Genomic DNA, 19481 nt, shown 5'->3' with positions numbered 1-19481 from the left:
GCCATCAACATCAGGGGGGCAGGCATCGGCCGGAGGGCAGGAGAACCCTGGAATGGGAGTGTCTTCCGTGTGGGAGCGGTTGGGCCAGCAGATAGGTGCAGAGCGGCAGAGGAGGAACGGCTCACAGTGGTCAGGGCGGAGAACTCCATACGGAGGGCGCTGAGGCGGGCTGAGTGCCTCGAGGGTATTCGCAGGGAGTTGGAGCTGGACACTGCATTATCCCTGCGAGACCTCGGGGCTAGGGAACATGTCTGCCTCCAAGCTATTGAACAGGAGTTCGATGATGCCCTGGCCCATGACAACAACCAGTGAGCCGTCGGACTAGCCCGCTGCCCTTGTAAATAGTTATGTAGTTAGTGTTAGGTTTCCTTTGCTTTTTCATTTATTTTGGACCTTTTGGACAATGGACCACATTTTTGTATATAGTTTTTTTATTAGGTAGTATTTTTAGATAGATTTCATTTCTTCAGTTGGGATCATGGACCCTGGATTGTTTATCTGTATGTAGTTGACTGTTGGATTTTAGTATTTTTTTTTGGGATTTACCCATGGAGCAATGGTTTTCTGTTTTGTTTTTCCCTTGGATTTACTTTTTTGAACTGTGACTTTGGACACCTTTCCTTTGGATTATGATTTTTGGTTTTTCATTATTTTACGGACATGCTGCTTTTGGTTTTTAATTCCCATTGTCGTTTGTTTATTTTTTATTCCATTTATGTTGCTTTTAATACATTTTTTTCATCAAACTTCAATGTGTAGTATCATCTCATTGGTTTCATGCATATCATGATATGGGTTTTGACATTCACTTACAGCCATTGTGTGTATGTGAGGGACATGTGTTCATTTACAAACTTGCCATTGGGGTTGTATCATGTAATTGGCATTTCTAAGTGGATGGATGCAATACTTGGGTGGGTGTTTGGCATGTGGAGGCTGCCCATAAGGGCCGGGGATCTAGATTGTGATGACGTGTTGGCTGGGGGACATGTGTCAGGGCCTGCTGACAGGTGCCCCGCAATGCTGGGGGGGTGGGGGTGCAGGGGGACATGAGTTGGGGCCTGCTGGCAGGTACCCCGCAATGCTGGGGGGTGGGGGTGCAGGGGGACATGAGTGGGACATGAGTGGGGGCCTGCTGGCAGGTCCCCCGCAATGCTGGGGGGGTGGGGGTGCAAGGGGACATGAGTTGGTGATCAGTACTGCAAGGAGACATGTGCCTTTGCTGGGGGGCATGCCCATGTTGGGTGGGCTGCCTGCGGGACATGACCAGGGATGCAGGGTAGTCCCCTGTGGTGTGGGCTGCCTGCAGGGGCCGTGGAGGGTGTACAGGGAACACCTGTGAGGACCCCCACTGCCAAATTACGTGTAGGACTCCCCGGCACCCCCGAAATACATGTACCCTGCTGAAATCGCGTGTGAAACTTCCCGCGCACCCCAGTAATACACGTACCCTGCTGAAATCGCGTGTGAAACTTCCCGCGCACCCCTGAAATACACGTACCCAAGCCAATCGCGTGTAGAACTTCCCGCGCACCCCTGAAATACACGTACCCAGGCCAATCGCGTGTAGAACTTCCTGCGCACCCCTGGAATACACGTACACCGCTCCCCCAGGCCCGTTCGCGTGTAAAACTTCCCGCACACCCCTGAAATACACGTACCCAGCCCAATCGCGTGTAGAACTTCCTGCGCACCCCCGAAATACACGTACACCACTCCCCCAGTCCCGATTGCGTGTAAAACTTCCTGCGCACCCCTGAAATACACGTACCCAGCCCAATCGCGTGTGGAACTTCACACGAACCCCAGTTATACACGTACCGGCTCACACGGGCCCTTTTGCGTGTGGAAGTTACCGTAAAACCCGTAATACACGTTCCCCGCTTAACGTTTGTTGTTTGGCAGTCCGGTAAACTGGTTTTGGGTTGTCGCAGACCTTTGCGCTGGATTGGGGATTTTGATGCCTTTTCCTTGCGCGAGGGCGTTCTTGGGGGCGTAACTGGCGCTGCTGCAGGGTCGCTGCGCCACGGCTGGTTTTGGAGGATAAAATCCATGAATACGCTGTGCGCTGAAATGGATTTTATCGCACGCGGCTGGCACAGTCTATCGCACGGGAACACTGTGCGCCAGCCGCCTGCGCCACTTTTGTGCGAATTTCCATGAACTACCCTGACTATGTTAAAGCATACAAACTCTTGGTTCAACCCCGAATCCAGGAATTATGCACCCTCAAACGCAAGGCACTCACCAAATGGCAAAACCATCCATACAATTTGTTGAAGGACGAATCTAAAACATTATCTAATCAATATAAAAAAAGCCATTATCACAGCCAAAGCAAACTCTTATAACACCAGAATATCAAAAGCCACATCCGAATCCAAAGAAATGTTCACCATCTTCAGAGAACTAACTAACCCCGCCACAAGTGCTCAGGACATTGTTAAAAATGAAGCCTGGTGCTCCAGTATCCAGTCAGCCTTGCTCAATTAAGTCGACCTCCTGCAGACAGAAAAGCCCACAATCAAGCTCTGGCCAAATCTATCCTCCCCACCCCCCTATCTCTCCCACAAAAAACACACCACACCAGGACAAAAACCCATTCACCTTCAGGGATGTTTCTGAATCTGAAGTAATAGCACTGTTAAAGCACTTGAAACCATCTAACTGTAAAGGGGACATTTGGTCATCAAAGAATGTGCAGACTCCCTTGCACCCTTTCTCATAGCATTCATAAATGCTTCCTTTCTTTCAGGCATTGTCCTACCATGCCTTAAAGAAGCCTGGGTTTGCTGATCTTAAAAAAGCCTAGCTTAGACCCCTGTGAAGTAGGCTCAACACGAAGTAAAAGGTGTTTTTCTTTATTTACATTCAATAGATTCAGCCGGCGCCCCGCACTGCGACCATCTACTTCCACTCGACATCCCATCCAACCGTCCATTTCAATCACGTCACGCTCTCCTCAACATTCTCACACGCGCAGGCGGGGAGCCGCGAACTTCCACAAGGATGAATACTTTGAATACTACACCCTGCTCCCCCAACAACTACCGTCCCATTACCACAGTACCATTTCTGTTAAAAATCCTCGATAAAGCTGCTTATATCCAAATCCAGCACTTCCTTGAATCCAATGGCATTCTAGGGAAGAGGCAATCGGGATTTCGCCGGGTCACGGAACCGAATCTGCCTTATTTGACCTAAAAAACAACTTGCTGAGATAATGGATGAAGGCAAACCTGCTCTTCTCCTCCTACTTGATCTCTCTGCAGCGTTTGATCTTATGGATCACAAGATCCTCTGCAGACATCTCACCAAGTCAGCACACTTTACCCCATAAGCCACCAATTGGGTCACTTCCTTCCTTGAGGGGAGAGCCATGAAAGTCTTCTCGGACCAGGCCTGTGCTGCATTCACAACCATCCACTGTGACGTCCCCCAAGGCTCTTGCACATCGCCCACCCTGTACAATATTTTCACCAAACCCCTTTTTGACAAACTTGATGCGCGCAGCATAGCCTACACTTACTATGCTGACGACACTCCGGTCCTCCTCCCTCTCTCCCGCTCATGTGAACAAGATGCCAAGACACTGCACCAAATGTATTCCACTATCCAAACCTGGATGGCATCCAACGGGCTATGCCTCAATGGCGATGAAACAGAAATCCTCATTTTTTTATTTTGAAATTTGTTTATTGGCATTTATTACGGTTACAAAAACACCACCACCAGCGGGTGCATCCGTCAGTATCAAATGAGCACATTTTCTTCAGCAACATATTAAACAGTAACTACAAACAACAATGAACATTAACTGTCTCCTGAATCGTCTTGAACAGTGTTCTGCTAGTCACCGACAGGGTGGATGTTTGGGTTGTGGGGGGTGAGGGGGGGGGGGGGCAAAACCAATTCAGGAGCCATCTTGGGCCGTGATGGTCTAGTTCCAGGTAACTTAGTTGGCTGCGTGGACCAGAGATTCGTCCCAGCGAGTTGTTCAAGGGGGTTTGTCGTCTGGAGAGTGGAACAGTTTTGCCATGGTGTCTTTCCATGCAGCTAGTGCCATACTCGAGTCTTCGGAAGATCTGGCTACACTATCCTCCCAGGCCCGTATCTCGGCGTTCGCCCATTTCTCAAGTTCTTTACGCCATACCGTGAAGATCGGACCTGTGGGCTTTTTCCATGACATGGCCATAGTTCTTTTTGCCAATATGCACACTAAGTCCATCAGTTTAACTGAGTGCTTGAATTTAGCTAGTCTGGGGTAGGTACCCAAAAGGCATTCATGCGGAGTCCATTCATACCTGGTCAAACCCGCCTCTTTGCATATTTGCTTTATTTTTGACCAGAGGGTCTGAGTCTTGGTGCAGTTCCATAGCATGTGGATCAGGTCTGCATTATCAGTCCCGCACCAGGTGCAGTTCGGTTGCGTAGAATTGTTGAATATAGCCAATTTGCTTGGGGTTAGGTAGGTGCGGTATAATATATTTATCTGGATCAGTCGAAATCTGTGGTTTCTAGAGACCTCCCTAGGGAACATCAGTGCTCTATCCCATTCTTTATCTGACACCTCCCGTCCCATGTCCATTTACCATTTAGACCTAAGTACTGCACTTCGGGGGTTAGGAGTGTCGATTAGGTGACTGTATATTTGAAACACTGCCCTCATGCCTTCTCCGAGATTAAAAAGCATTGTTATGAAGGGCTCCATGTCCGGTTCCTCTGGCCAGGTTACCCATTTTGTTCGTGCTATTTTTCGAATCTTCTGGTACCAAAGGTATTGGCCTGAGGGAATACCATCTTCAGCTTGTAACATGGGGAATTCCCAGAAGCTTCCCTCAGCATATAGATCACCCCAAGTGTATACCCCTTTCCTTTCCCAGAGTCTGACATTATGCAGATCGGTATCGGCCTTATCCTGCCCCGAGATTAATGGCATTTCCGGGGAGTATGGCTGCTTTAGTTGCATACCCGAGTTGGTTCTATGCCATATTTTCCTACCCAGGGTCACCAGAAAGGGTGCATTGCGCAGCAGGCTTTGGGGGGCCCAAATCAGTTCTTTCAGTCTTACCGGAGAGATCATGGCCTGTAGCAGGGAAGTTTCAGTCGTGGTCTCATCTGCTAACCATTTGGTAATATTTCTCTAAATTCGGTAGTTGAATTCCACCTTGTTTGTATGGTAGAACCAATGTGGATAGGGCAACCCGGTGTCTACCACTTCCCCATAAAAAGTCCCGGATTATTGTATCGAGTAATAGAAAGAAGGGTTTAGTGATGTAGAAGTGCACATTTTGGAACCCATATAAGAATCTAGGAAGAACAATCATTTTAACTATAGAGGCCCTGCCCGTCATAGATAGAGGTAGCTTAGCCCAGAATCCCATGGATTTACACAGTGCCGGAAGTGCCGCCCTCGTGTTACGTTCCTGCATTAGCTCTGGGGTGTGCATTATCTGGATCCCGAGGTAACGGAATGAAGTAGTTTGCCAATTTACGCCCACCGAAGGGAGTTCTTCAGCAGACCTACCTTTTAGTCCCGCTAGCGGAAACAAGCAGGACTCGGTTTTGCTGAATTGTATGCCCAAGACCTTCGCATAATTGTCAAGGACTTCCAGCATTGTTGGCACATTAAGAAGAGGGTTGTTGACATATATAAGCACATCATCGGCATATAAAGAAATAATGTGATCCACCCCGCCTATCCTTATGCCTGCGTTAAAAAACTGCTTTCTAAAGTAAATAGCTATGGGCTCCAGACCTAAGATATAAAGCATGGGTGAGAGAGGGCAGCCTTGCCTAGTTCCCCTACAAATATCCCAGGCCTCCGACACATATCTCCCAGATTTTAGCCGTGCTTTCGGTTTATTATAAAGGATTTTAATCCACCTAATGAACCCCTGGCCAAAGCCGAATCCCTCCAAAACTGCCACCAGCCACTCCCAATATATAGAATCGAATGCCTTAATGGCGTCTAAGGACAGTAGTGCATAACATTCCTTGCTTGTGTCGGTTTGAGCTATTATGTGCTGGAGCCTGCGCAGATTCATGGTCGTGTTACGACCAGGCACAAAGCCGTTCTGGTACGTATGTATTATGTCTCCAATTACTCTGGATAGCCTCTTAGCTAGGATTGTTGTGAGTATTTTAACGTTGTAATTAAGCATAGCAAGGGGGCGGTAAGAGTCGCACCTATCTGTGGGTTTATTAGGCTTGAGCATTGGGACAACCAGAGTTTCCCTCATGCTATCAGGTAGGGTCCCCCTTTCATAAGATTCCAAGAAGACTTCGTGTAATAGCGGTGTTAAGGAGGATTCATATGCCTTGTAAAATTCCGGAGGCAGCCCATCGCTGCCGGGCCTTTACATGTCGCCAGGGATCTAATTGCCTCAGTTATGTCCTCGGGTGTGATGTCGGTTTCAGATTGTGTGGGAGTTAGTTTGGACAGGCCAATCTCATCGAGAGTATCTAGTATTTGGTCTTGGGGGACTCGGTCTGTGTGAGAGTATAATTGCATGTAGAAACTCGTAAAAGTATCATTAACACCCTGTTGAGTGTTATGAGTTTCGTCAAATTCATCCCGCAATGTGGTGGTTATGTATCTGGGGTGTTCTTTCTTACAGAGCCAAGCTAATAACCGGCCATATATGATTCCCTTCTATTAAGAGTGGAGAATGGTCTGAAATGGTTCTTCCCAGATATTGCGCATCCCCTATCTGAGGTAAGTGCTCTCTACTCACAAAGAAATAATCTAATCTAGTATGAAGGGCATGTGGAGACGAGAAGTACGAATAACCTCTTTCCGCTGGGTGTAGTTCCCGCCAGACATCCGCCAGATCTAGTCCATCAGTCATAGCTTTTAGGGACGTGGTGGCATTGGAGGGCCCCTTTGTTGGAGGCCAGGACCTATCCAGTGTTGGGTTGTGGACACAATTGAAATCACCCCCCCCCCCATATAAAGAAGCTATTCCTATATTGTGGCATTTTGGTACTCGGCACTCTCAAGTGCGTTGGGATATTGTGATTGGGGAAGTACGAGTTCGCAATACATATTTCCATCTGCTCAAAGGTCCCCCATATTACCACATATCTGCCTTCTGGGTCTTTTTCCATCTTGGTGAGTCGGAACGGTACGTGGGGGTTGATCCAGGTGTAAACCCCTCTTGCAAATCTGGAGTAGGAGGCCCCAAAGCCCTGTCCCACCCAGTGTTCCCTAAGCTTCGCCTCTGATTCGGCAGTGCAGTGCGTCTCGTGTAGCAGAGCTATATCCACTTTTTTTCTATGCAGGTAGGATATAATTCTATTTCTGCTGAGATAAGTGCCCAGGCCCGCACATTCCATGTCATTATCCTGAATTGACCAGCCATGGTGGTTTCACAGGGGGTCTGAGGTCAAGCCACCTCTCATAAGGTCCATCTGTTAACTTGGCTGAGTCCTCACAAAGTCCCCTTAGCTGTAGGTTCAAACCCATCAAGTCCGCTATTTCAGCCCTCCCATCCCCTATCCTCATATTAACGTTCTGAGACTTACCAACTTTCTCAACTTTCATCTCGAAGGATGTATTAACCAAAGGGAACAACAAGTAACTGCCCCCAGCAGTTGTTTCAAACTCACAACGCTCGGGGGCTCCCGAGCCTCCGGTGCCTCTCCAGGCCTTTCGGTACGGGTGGTGTGTAGGCATTCGGCCAACACTGTATTGGGTGGGGCGGGTCGCTGGCGTTCCTGCACTTGGGCCCTCGTGCTCCTGCCCAATTAAGACTTCTGTTCTTTACAGCGTTGATTCGGGCTGCGCAGACAATGTCGTGATTGCATAGTATCGTGATCTTTTTCTCGAGCAGTTTCAGTCGATCCTTTATCGCTTGTTTCCTTTCTCAAATTCTTCCGTGTCATCGGCAAGGTTGTTGTGCTCAAGCCACATATTTGCAGCCACTGGAGTTTCAAGGAAGATTGCCTTCCCTTTGTACAGTATTTTAAGTCTGGCTGGGTATAGCAACATATACTTCAGATTGAGTTTCCGTAGTTTAGCTTTTATTGGTTTGAAGGAGTTCCGCGCTCGTTGCACCGCGGGGGTGTAATCTAGGTATATGACTATTAGAGAATTGTTCCTTTTGATCTCTCCGCCTTCTCTTGAGAACCGCAATATTACCTCTCTATCTCGGAAGTTTAAAATTTTAGCTATTATTGGGCGTGGGTATGAACCAGGTGGCGGCCTTTTCTGGAGAGACCTGTGGGCACGTTCCACAGAGAACCCTTGGGTGAGTTTGCCTGCTCCAATTTCCTGAAGTAGCAGCATTTCAGTGAACTAAGTGGGGTTCAGGCCCTCCATGTCCTCCGGAATCCCAAGAATTCGAACATTATTGCGGCGGGCATGTCCTTCCGCGTCCTCGGAGCGAGATTCCAGCCTAGCCACTGTTGATTCCAGTTCTTGGACTTTTGCCTTCAGTTCACGTGTGTCCTCACCGGTTTCTTGCAGGAAGGCTTCAGTTTTGGTCACCCTTTCCGTCAGGTTGCAGGCGCCTTGCCTCATTAGCTGTATGTCTGACCTAATTTCTCCTATCTTATCTTCCATAGAAGTTCGTAGGGCCGCAATAGCCTGCAGGATTTGAGTGTCTCGGGGGTCCACCACCAGGGTTGGTGTCTCAGTCGGGGGAGTGACTTCCTGCATTGGTTGCTGCCTTGGCAAGGTCGTCATGAAGGCGTCCATCGTCGCAGTTTTTGATCTGTTCTTTGGAGGCGACATGGCCAGCTTTGGGGGATCCAGACTTATACTCTGCGCTATAAACTTTAGCTTTGTAACCAGAGTTCTGGAGGTCTGCTGCGGATGGCCCTTGTTAGGGTGGTATATGGTTACAGGTTAGGGTCTAGTGCGGATCCAGTATCTCCCCCCCCCGGGCTTTATGATCAGTCTTTGGCCTCCAGTCTTCGGGCGTATGTACCTGTGTGCCACACTATGATTCCGGCAGGCGGGGTGGGAGCTCTACCTTTGGGCATACATGTGATTATTTCGTTCTCCCCAACCATTAGATGCCTCTGGCGGTCCGTCTGGCTAGTGGTGTTTCTTGCCCTGGTAAGATCTGTGGTGGTCGGCACTGGGGGGCGGTGTTCGGGTTAATAAGGAGCAGTCACTCACCATGTAACAGACTGTAGCTGGTTTCTGGATGGTGGTGTGCGTCTGGCCCCAGCCGCCTAGTTCAGAGGTTCGCATGGCATATCACTTAACCCGCCAAGTCTCAGGCATAGAATTATGTTCTGTGAATCCTCCGTATTGTGGGTGCTTTGTGGTGTAAAGGTCCCTTCTTCCGGTTAAGACAACCAGATGCTTTGTATATGGGACTATTCCCAATGTGCCTTAGTTGTTTCCTACAATCGGGTTCACCTCCCGCCTCCACCCGATGGGATCGTGCTGCGAGGAGTTATCCGTTGTCAGCACTTGCGGTCTCCCGACCAGACGACACGGCAATCCTCTTAACAGGTGCCGGCGCTCCTGCCTGCAGCGCAGCAGGAGCGGGCACCGAGCGGTCCGCTCCGTCCCTGCTTCAGTGCACCGCTGGGATTCCCCGCTTCCTCCTGTGCTCGTCCGCTAACTGGGGTCTCCCCTCGCGCTCAGTTCGCTGTGTATGCACCGAGGCCACAACGCTCGTGCCGGTGTTAGTCGTGCTTCGCTTCGGCTGCTCGCAGAGGGGCCCGAGACAGCAGTCTCATCCAGTCCATCTCACTGTCGCAGCACTCCGTCAGCCTCCGCACTGGAAACCGCCATCTTGGGTGCCACCGGGGTGCCTTTTCTGATGCTCCGTTCACTACGTTGCTGGTGCCGATTTCTTCCAGCAACACGGTCGAGTACGGCAAAAGGGTTCTTCTGCGATCACGTTGATTTATAACCCAGCTCTCTCCGTTCAGACGCCGTTATATCGGCCGTTGTAGGATCATGGGCAGGACTCGACTCTACACTTTCCATGACACGCCAGGTCCTCTGCAGCCTTCACACCTAAACTGATCAATTCAGTCAAGCCATTACTGTCCAAACAAAATTGCCTCTCAATATTTAAAAGATTTATTTATGTATTTATTTATTTGCATTTATAAAGCGCGCAAGCTGCCCTCGGGCATCGTGGCACTGTTAGGAATACTTACTTAGTTATATAAGTGCAAGAGGTCAGAAAATGGTAGCATAAAACATGAGATCCAGCCCCACCTTGAATGGGTGGCAACAACAGGTAATGCGGGTGACAAAATCGGTGAAATAAGACATGAGGGCCAGCCCAGTCTTGAAGGGTGGCAGCAGCAGGTAATGCAGGTGACTAATTAGGTGGCATAAGACATGAGAGCGAACCCAGTCTTGAGGGGTGGCAGCAACAGGTAATGCAGGTGACTAATTATGTATGCTGGTAATGCTGGAGGCAAACGCTACACAGGCGACCAAGGGGGCATAGGGGGAGACACACGCTATACAGGCGACCAGGGAGGGGGCAGGGGGAGACATACGCTACACAGGCGACCAAGGGGGCATAGGGGGAGACACACGCTATACAGGCGACCAGGGAGGGGGCAGGGGGCGACGCACGCTACACAGGCGACCAAGGGGGGGGGCGACGGCGCGGCGTACCGTGGTGGACAGTGGTAGACAGGGCCTTAGGAGTGGGCCTTGGAGGGAGGGCCGGAGCTCGATGACTGTAACATTCTGTTTGCAGGAACATCTTCCTGCATAGACTCCAAGTTATTCAGAATAATGCATTTAGGGCTGCTCTAAATATCCCCAAAAGAGAAACACATCTCACAGGCCAGACGTGATGCCCATTGGCTCCCCGTCAAAGAGTATATCATATTGAAGACCCTAGCCATTACGCACAAATACCTCACAGCCCCACCTATCTTTCAGATAAAATTCTCAGAACTAACTCCTACAGAACAGTATTGCTCTGATATTTCCACTTATGACCTGGCATAAATTACCTTTTTTTGGATGCTGGCTTTTAATTCCACCGCCGTAATTTCCACCAAGCTTATTTGTCTGGTTTTCATCACTAATACCAACAGTGGTAGTTCGGCTGGTGTAGTTTTCTGGGACTCATAGTAACTGATGCTCACCACAAGCTGCTCGTATTAATACAAACATGCCAATGGTAGTAATGTTTCACAAGTGTGTCCTTTCTCAACATTGACATTCCGTGGAGGAACTGTTTGCTCAGTCTTATGTCCCGCCCACGATTACAGTGCCAAAAGAAACTTAACTTATGTGTTTTTTTTCCTAACTTGTTTTTACTATAGGTTTGCGTAGAAAAACTGTTGCCTCTCAGCTCGTTTGCCAATGCATTTCATCAGGCCACGTACAGCAAGCAACCCATGTACAGGAAAGCAATTTATGAAGTCCTACAGGTAAGCACAACATCTGCATAATAATACTTATTTTAATAATCACTTTCATCAAGTGCCCTACACGTGAAGTGACACTATGTATCAGGCTTCAATATAGAAATAGTTTGAGGCACGAGTCTAAATATAAAATGCAATATTTTAGAGCCTAGGGAATGAAACTGCAAAATTTGATGAAACCTGAAGATTAAGACACTGACTAGAACCAGAATTAAATTTGAAAATGATGGATCACCACCTGGAAGAGTAGTGTTCTATAACCCAACTGTTTATTTGTTTGATGTGATTTATGCAAGTAGCCAATGCACTTCAGGGCATGTACAGAACAAAAGGGAAGAAGGAAGGATACAAGTGAAAAACGTTTATATTGTACCATTTTCAGTGATTATTAGTTTGCATTTTAAGGTAATTGTAGTACTTATTGTATAAAATTGAAGTTTTAGTTTCATGTGAAGGTATTGGTGTCAAAGGATTCATATGGGCCCCTTCTTATGCACCAGTGTAAATATCGTAAATCATTGGACTGTTAGTATATACAAACCCATTTCCATGCTCCCACTTCCATCTAGGCCAATTTCTTTGTTATATCCGGATTTCACTACACTACTGTAAATCACCTGGAAATAGGATTTCTTTGCATGTGTGGTTTCTCTTGTTCTTTATTCAAAGAACTGTTATCTCAATCAATCAACCATAAAGGAGAAGAACAAGGAGAGGCAAATACAGACAGAGAAGCAGCATACCACACAAGATGTTGAGTTTGAAGGAGTAGTAGAGTAGCTGCGAAAAAGCTAAATGTTTGGATAGCCAGGGTGTGTTGCAGCAGATGTCAATGGTACCACGAGCGTGCCTATGCTGATAAGCAGGACCAAGGGAGTCTCCGGTTACTGTGGTACCGGCCTTAACTCCAGATACGAAGAAAGGCAAGCAGTTCATCACAGCCAGTGAGTCGAGGGGAGAACCAATAAAGAAACCGAACTGTGTTGAATGAAAGTCTCAAAGTGGCACATTGAGGAAAGACCAGCTGCTGAAGGTCCAGCACCACGTGGGTGTTAACTCGGGAGACTCTGGTTAATCCCATGTTGATTGAAACTACTATACCAGAAGGCCGTAGGAGAGCCGCCAAGACAGATCAAAGTGGTCATATACGGGTTGAGAAAAATCCCTGTACAGTTAAGTCTTTGACAGACAAACCATTGAAAACGCAAGGGTAGTGAATCCTGCATTAAGAGAAAGTAAAAATGAATTGCAAGGTGGGAAGAGAGTGTACCTGATGAAGGGATGCCGAGATAAAGAGGGGCGAAGTCTAAAGTGACAAGAAACAGTGTGTTGGCAAGAGTGAACCCGGCAGAGGCATGTCCACTGGGAACTGTTTAAAAAGACATAAAGATTTGTGAATGCCAAGGAGAAAATATCTTTACAAAAGCCAGAGTGAACCCGACGGAGGGAAAAAAACAGTCTGCGCCTGGAAGAGGGGGATCCAGGGGTGAAGACATTACCCAGTGTACATTTGAAAGGAACTATAGGTTTATTATTTTGGAGCCTATCAGGTCATCAGGGGCAAGAGACTTAACCCCCAGTCACCCTGATGCCTGAATCGGAACTGTCTCGGGCTGGGAACGCTCGAGCGTGTGCTGTTCTCAGGTGTCCCATCTTGTCCCGTGTTAAAAAACATGGGGAAGGGAGACCCCCGGCTATCGCATCCTGACTTATCATTTGTGAACACTTCATTCTTTCTTGTAAATCTTATCCCACACCATTTTGTATTAGTGTAAGGATTGGCAATAGGTTTTTCTTAGTATAGGCCCTTTTATTTTGACACAGAGCCACTAGGACTGCCTTATTTTTCATTTGATGGTCGTAGCTTGCTCCCATTTTAGCTTTAGATTAGGTGTTTTTCCAACCTGCAAACTCTGTTTAATAAACACCCTCGAACTATGATCACGTGTCTGTCTATTCTTGATGCCATGCCTTCCTTACAGTGGATAATGATTTTTAACAAGCCTAACCAAAGATTCCAGCTCCGCAACTTCATCCACAGCCTTTTCTTATCGACAGTTGTGCTAAAGTCTACAAAGGCCATGTACAGTGGTGTTTTGCAAATCAGCCAGGCCTGCTGCACAGTGGTAACTATAGCTAGGCTGTTGATGGTGGTGTTGTAGCCTTTTCCAAACCCTGTTTGATTAAACGGAATGATGTTCTTAGCCTCTGTCCAGACTCTGAACTACCCAAGAAGCACCCCAGCAAATATTTTGGCTGCGGCGTCCAACATCACAGTAACCGATAATTCTCCAGCATGGGGTCTGGCATGGATTCACATGCTCATGAATATTCCCCGTCGTCAGGCTGGGAATCCTCGGTAAAGAAAAATCAGTATCAGTTTTGTTTCTGATCTGTCTTTCGTAGTAGTAACCAATCACTGATCTCTGCGTCATACTGACCACAGCCAATGACTGCCATCTCCCTAAGCCCCGCCTCTGGCAGCCATCTTCAGATTTTTACCGCAAGTTCATGTGTTGGGATCCTCGTGCTATTGCTCTCGAGCTGTAGTGCGTTTTCACGCTTTTTCATAGGAAAATTCTCTCTTTTTTCGGTCAAAAGAGCCTCAAGCTCCACCGTTTCTTTATCCGGTCAACGGGGACCCGTGTCGGATTCCTCTATGCCCCTCAAGGGTGAAGATTTCATCGAGCCACGCTTTTGGAGGACTCCAGAAGTTTCTTTAAGGAGGACGAACACTCCCTTTGCCTCTACTGCCTACATGAGGACAAGACGCACCTGGAGAAGGACTGTGTGTTTTGCGGCAATATGTCGGAGCGGACCATGAAGGACCGCCATCTGCGTCTCGCCAACTGGCTGGAAGGGAAGAGCCCGTCAGGCGAGAAGGAGAAGAAGAAGAAGAAGTCCGAGCGGTCTTCTAAGACATTTGAGGGCGCCCCGGCGACGGGGGCCCAACAGAAGGCCAAGCACCGCGAGTCTGCTGGCACCGGGAGCGCCGAACGGTCAGGCTCTACGGTTGCCAGGCAGGGCGCATCCTCCCCGGCGCCATCAACCACGAGCCAACGCTCTGGCTCGGGTAAGAGGAAGGCCGAGCACCCGGCGAAGCTCCTGGAGAGACCCCGGTCGAGCTCGAAGGCCCAGGGGAGCGAGGCGGTGACCCTCCCCCCAAGGAGAAGGCGGTGAGCACACCTAAGGTGGTGAAAGCCTTGATCCACCCTGCCAAGGCCTCTATCGAGACAGTCGCGGCGGCCCTGGCTCAGCCTGTGGAGGCTACACCAGTGGAGGCGACTTCGGGGCTCAGTGTCTCCCTGCCACCGCGGAGGGAGTCCTCTTTCAAGCCCATCGACAGGACCCCCGTGAAACCTCAGACGGAGAAGAAAAAGGGGGGGCAGGAGGTTGTCGTGGATTCGGCCTCAACCTCTGAAGAGGAGCTGATCGAAGTCTTAAGCCACGGCATTGGCGTGGAAGAAGACCAGCCCGTCGGGAGGGATCCCGACGTAGGAGACGACGAGAACGTCGAGGGTGCCGACGAGGCTCCTGACCGCCCGTCGGAATCCCCTCAACCAGTGCCGCAAGACAACTCGGCGGCCATTTTGTTGGCTATACAGTCCTTATGCTCGGAGATAAGGACGAGATTGCCGCTACCACCAACGGAGGAACCGCTCCCGACGGGGGACCCGGAGCCAGGCTCTTCTGGGAGCCCTCCTCCTAGGAGAAGAAGGATTCATCCTCCACCTACTTTTCAACCATCGCGCCCTGCTCAGCCCTCCTCCCCGTCCACGACCCGTGGGGATGATACGGGGACGGACACGGCCGCGACGGGTACAGACGACGAGGATCTTCCGTCGTCACCTCCTCCCCGGGCATCCCCGCCTGACGAGATTGGATCGTTTCATGCCATGATCGCCAGGGCATCTGAGCTTTTCCAGCTCTGCCCGGAAGAGAAGAAAAAGGAAGGTTTCCTTTATCAACGGCGCGAGACCCAAGAGGAAGACGTTCCTCGCTGTACCTCTACTGGACGATATCTGGGATGAGGGTCTCGCCCTCCTCAAGAATTCATCCACAACGCCTGCGAGAAGGGATCGGTACGAGAAGAAGTACCGGGTCCCGGACGCGGCCCCCTTGTGCCTTCGGGCACAGCCGACCCCGGACTCGGTCGTCTCCGCGGCGGCCAGGAAGAAAGCGCGGGGGGGGGGAGCTTTGGCCTCTACGTCAACCTCCCCACCGGACGGCGAGGGAAAGAAATTGGACACGATGGGACGCAGCGTCATCTCATCGGCAGCGACAACGATTAAGGCTGCCAACGCCTTAGCCATCGTAGCCCGCTACGACAGGGAGTTGTGGTACAAGATCGCCCCCCTGCTGGACTTCCTACCGGATGACAAGAGGGCGTAGGCCCTAGAGATCTTGCAGGAAGGAGAAGTGGCGTCGGACGACGCCATTACGATAGCGACGGACTTCGCTGACACTGGTTTTCGCCAGTTGGGCAACGGCGTGTGCCTTAGACTTCCGGCAGGACGTGCAGACCAGAGTTTTGGACATGCCATTCGACGGGAGCAACCTGTTTGGGAAAACAGTGGACGATTCCCTACAAGCCATCAAGACGGACACAGAGACAGCCCGGGCTCTTGGTGTTCTCCAGCAACGACGGCCGCCCTTGCGGAGCGCCGGAGGCAAGCAGGGTGCCTCCAACTGAAATGCTTATCTTTTTATATTGATTCAATATTGAGATGGTACATCACTCCTATCACACCCCCTTTTCAAATACCCCGGGTCACAATGGACCATGAACCAGGCTGGTTGGTAAAATTCAATATTTATTTATTTAAAAATTCTAAGAAATCATTCACTTTATAATATGGGGCAGCAAACACCAATGGGTTGATAATTATGGGAATGTGAGCAATGCACTGGGTTTAACCTTCTAGTGGAACATATACACAGCACAGTGGAATGAGGCTTGCAAGAATGAGTGACAGTTTCAGCAAGTTATCAGGATAAGGATAGGATGACTTAGAGAGTGGGATAAGGACAAAGACAAGATATACTATGTGTTTCTATGGGGTGGCGATCATACTCACAGTCCACTTTTAGTTTGAGATTTTTGGACCGTCAAGGGTTCTGGTCACTACACGGCAGCACGCCTGGCGAACAGCTGGGCAGTTCTGCTCACCGGATGGCGCTGGACTGGAATGGCAATTCTGGTCACTGGATACTAAAGGTCAAGTGGATGGCAGGATGGCAGCGGTTAATGGGCAGCAAGCCAGGCTGGCTCAGGATGCTTCCCAAAAGAATACCACAGCTTTCCCTTTTGGTTATTTGGGAATTTTAGTGGGATTTCAGAGTTCATGCCTTGCTGGGAATAGGATCACCACTGCTGTGGGTTTTGCAGTGGGCCCTGGAATACTTTGGCCTTGTAGTGGGGATCTGGAATCTGGATGGATGGAACAGTAACGCAGCGCAGGAACGTCAGGAAGAGTGTTTGTCTAGAGTCTTGTCAGGGACTCTTATTTATAATGCATAGTGACATCATCAAAGTATATGATTGGGGCAGGCTTAACTAAACGCGCCGTAAACAATGGGATTGGACACCGGTGATAGTCTCCGCCTCGCTCTCAGCTGGTTGGATTTTAGGAAAATTATGTCAGATTTGTTTGTTTATTTAGTATGACGTGCAAAACCCAGGGGTAACAGGGCGCAACAGAGATCAGGAGGGTAAGGTTACATAAGAACTTAGTTACGTGATAAGGCACATATGAGTATAAAGCATTGCATTACATATATTCTGGTGAAATTACTTATTTACATATATACATACAGTTAATTACATTTTAGTAGGTCAGCTAGGGGATGTGCATATATACATTCAGGTTGGTTATAGTTTGTGGGTGTCAGAGGGCGCAGATTAGTCATCGGGATCAATAGAGTGTAACCAGGTGAGTGTTTCGCCTGAAGCTGTAGTATGATTGGTCTGTTCTGATGTTGAGTGGGAGGGCGTTCCAGTGTTGGGCTGCCATGACTGGGAAGCTTCTGCTGCCCATTTTGTTTTGTCTGAAATTGGGTACCTGCAGGCAGTAAGAGTTAATCGTTCTGGTAGGGCGGATGGAGTTTTTCTTTTTTTTATTCTGGCTGCGAGATTGGGGGGGTGGCTGCATTATTTAGGCATTTGTAGGTTAGGCATGCTGTTTTGAGAGAGATGCGGTTACAAATTTTGAGCCATTTGTGTTCTCTTCTTTTGTTGGAGATGTGTTCCTTGGAAGGTAAATTGAGGGCTGTTCTGAGTGCATTGTTTTGCAGTGTTTGAAGTTTGTCGGTTATATATTTGTTGGCTCTTAGGTACATGGCGTTACAATAATCAAGTCTGGATAGTATTAGGGCATTGGCGATGATGATACAGCTGGCTTGAGAGAGGAATGCGCTGCTTGCCCTGATTAATTTGTATGTGTAGGCGGTGGAGGATGGTAGTGAGTTTACTTGTTTTTTTAGTGACAAGGCTGAGTCTAGATGAAAGCCTAGGGTTTTCACTGTTTTGGCAACTGTGATGGTGTTACCATCGATGTTGAAGGCCTGGTAGTTGGGGCTGAGTTTTTTTAGATTGATGTTGGAGCCAAGGAGCAGAATTTCGGTTTTCTCGTCATTCAGGAAGAAGCCGTGTGTGGCCATCCATGCCTGAATGATGAGGTAAATTTTGTTTACCAAGGCCGTATCTGAGTCAAAGTTGCCCGAAAGGGGTATGTGTCATGATGCCTACCTCCAAGGTGCCAGACAAGACCCAGCTACCCCAGAGGCAGACATCATGACTTCAAGGGAAGTCACAACAGCCTCAAGTAGGGGCTCTTTGGACTCAGTCCTGGCGCCTTGGGCGCCAGGCTCATATCTGGCCACAGTCCTGGCGCCATAGGCGCCATGCTCATAAAAGGGGACTTTGTGTTAAAGGTGCTTAGTGTTAACTTACCTGATGCAGACCATGCTGCAACATCCAGGCCTTCTGAGGCCTGAATGGGACTACTTTATCTTTGTAACTACTTAACCACACAGGTGTGGTCAGGGGAGGAATACATACCTGAGAGGAAGGATACATACCTGGAACTACTTTGAAGGCTATTTAAGCAGCAACTCACGCTTTGTGTTCTGCATCTAGCAGCTGGACGCTCACCGTGTTTGCTCCTGCATTCTGTCTTCTGCCACTTCTGCCACTCCTGCCAGCATCCTGGAACACCTGCAAAGAGAGAAGAGAAAAGGGTAAAGAAGAGTCCTTACCTGCTAAATCCGCATTCCGGAGACAACTCGCCGACGGTCCTGAAAAGGAATACATCCATTTAAAAGCACATTGCATCGATCGCTGCAGCGCCGCATCTCATTCACCTGTACAAGGTACCACCACGTTCTACGGCGACATCTGGACTCGCAGCCACATCACCGCGCCTAGGGAGAAAAAGACAAGAATAAAGGTGAGAGGTGAAAGAAAACAAGGAAACCTTAATTTCCATTACAAAGCTTACCTGTTGGGTTATGCCAACTTCATTTCGGGTCGGTGCCGCATCCTGGCATTTCCGGACCCCGGCCCCTAAGGGGAAAAAGAGACATCAGCGTTAGTGGGCACATGAAAAGACGTTACCCAACGCCCATTAAAGACTTACCTGATTTCTTCTGGATTGATCTTTGTTTCGGGTCGGTGCTGCATCCCGGCATTTTCGGACCCCGTCCCCTATGGGGAAAAAAGACATCAGCGTTAGTGAGCGCATTGATACAAGGACACTGAGAGAACTCTCATCCAGCTCACCAGAGTCTCATTCTTCGGTTCCTCAACTCTTCCCGGAATAGTCTCCGCACCTGAAAAAGAGACAACAAACAATTATTATTGAGGAATCATACTCATTAACAGAATCTTTACGGTACTATACCGGGAAAACAAAACTTGAACCCTCTACAATCAAAATCCCAGTGAAGTAACTGGATACAACGCGCCCCTGCATGAGAAGCAGGATGGAGAGCTCAATCTTTCAAACCCTAAGGTGAGACTTCACGTGGGGGGGTCACAGGAGGGTTTCGTAGAGGGGTGAGAAGGGAGCGGGAGGCTTATACTTTCTCCCGCAGATTGTTAATACTCCCTTTTC

The 19481-nt window shown here is 48.9% G+C and overlaps 1 protein-coding gene across 4 annotated transcripts in view; it reads left to right on the top strand.

Annotated features, from left to right (window-relative positions):
• DNMT3A (DNA methyltransferase 3 alpha) overlaps positions 1 to 19481 on the top strand; it is a 2439715-nt gene that overhangs the window by 1234676 nt on the left and 1185558 nt on the right. For all 4 annotated transcript variants that reach the window (XM_069605556.1, XM_069605557.1, XM_069605559.1 and 1 more), the window contains one exon: positions 11263 to 11370. In XM_069605556.1, the coding sequence (XP_069461657.1) occupies positions 11263 to 11370 (108 nt within the window). The remainder of the gene's footprint in view (positions 1 to 11262; positions 11371 to 19481) is intronic.

This window comes from Ambystoma mexicanum, chromosome 4p, assembly GCF_040938575.1.
Source record: "Ambystoma mexicanum isolate Mex_15411 chromosome 4p, UKY_AmexF1_1, whole genome shotgun sequence".
Taxonomy (NCBI): domain Eukaryota; kingdom Metazoa; phylum Chordata; class Amphibia; order Caudata; family Ambystomatidae; genus Ambystoma; species Ambystoma mexicanum.
Note: the sequence above shows the minus strand (reverse complement) of the source record. Positions and strands in the feature narration are given on the sequence as shown.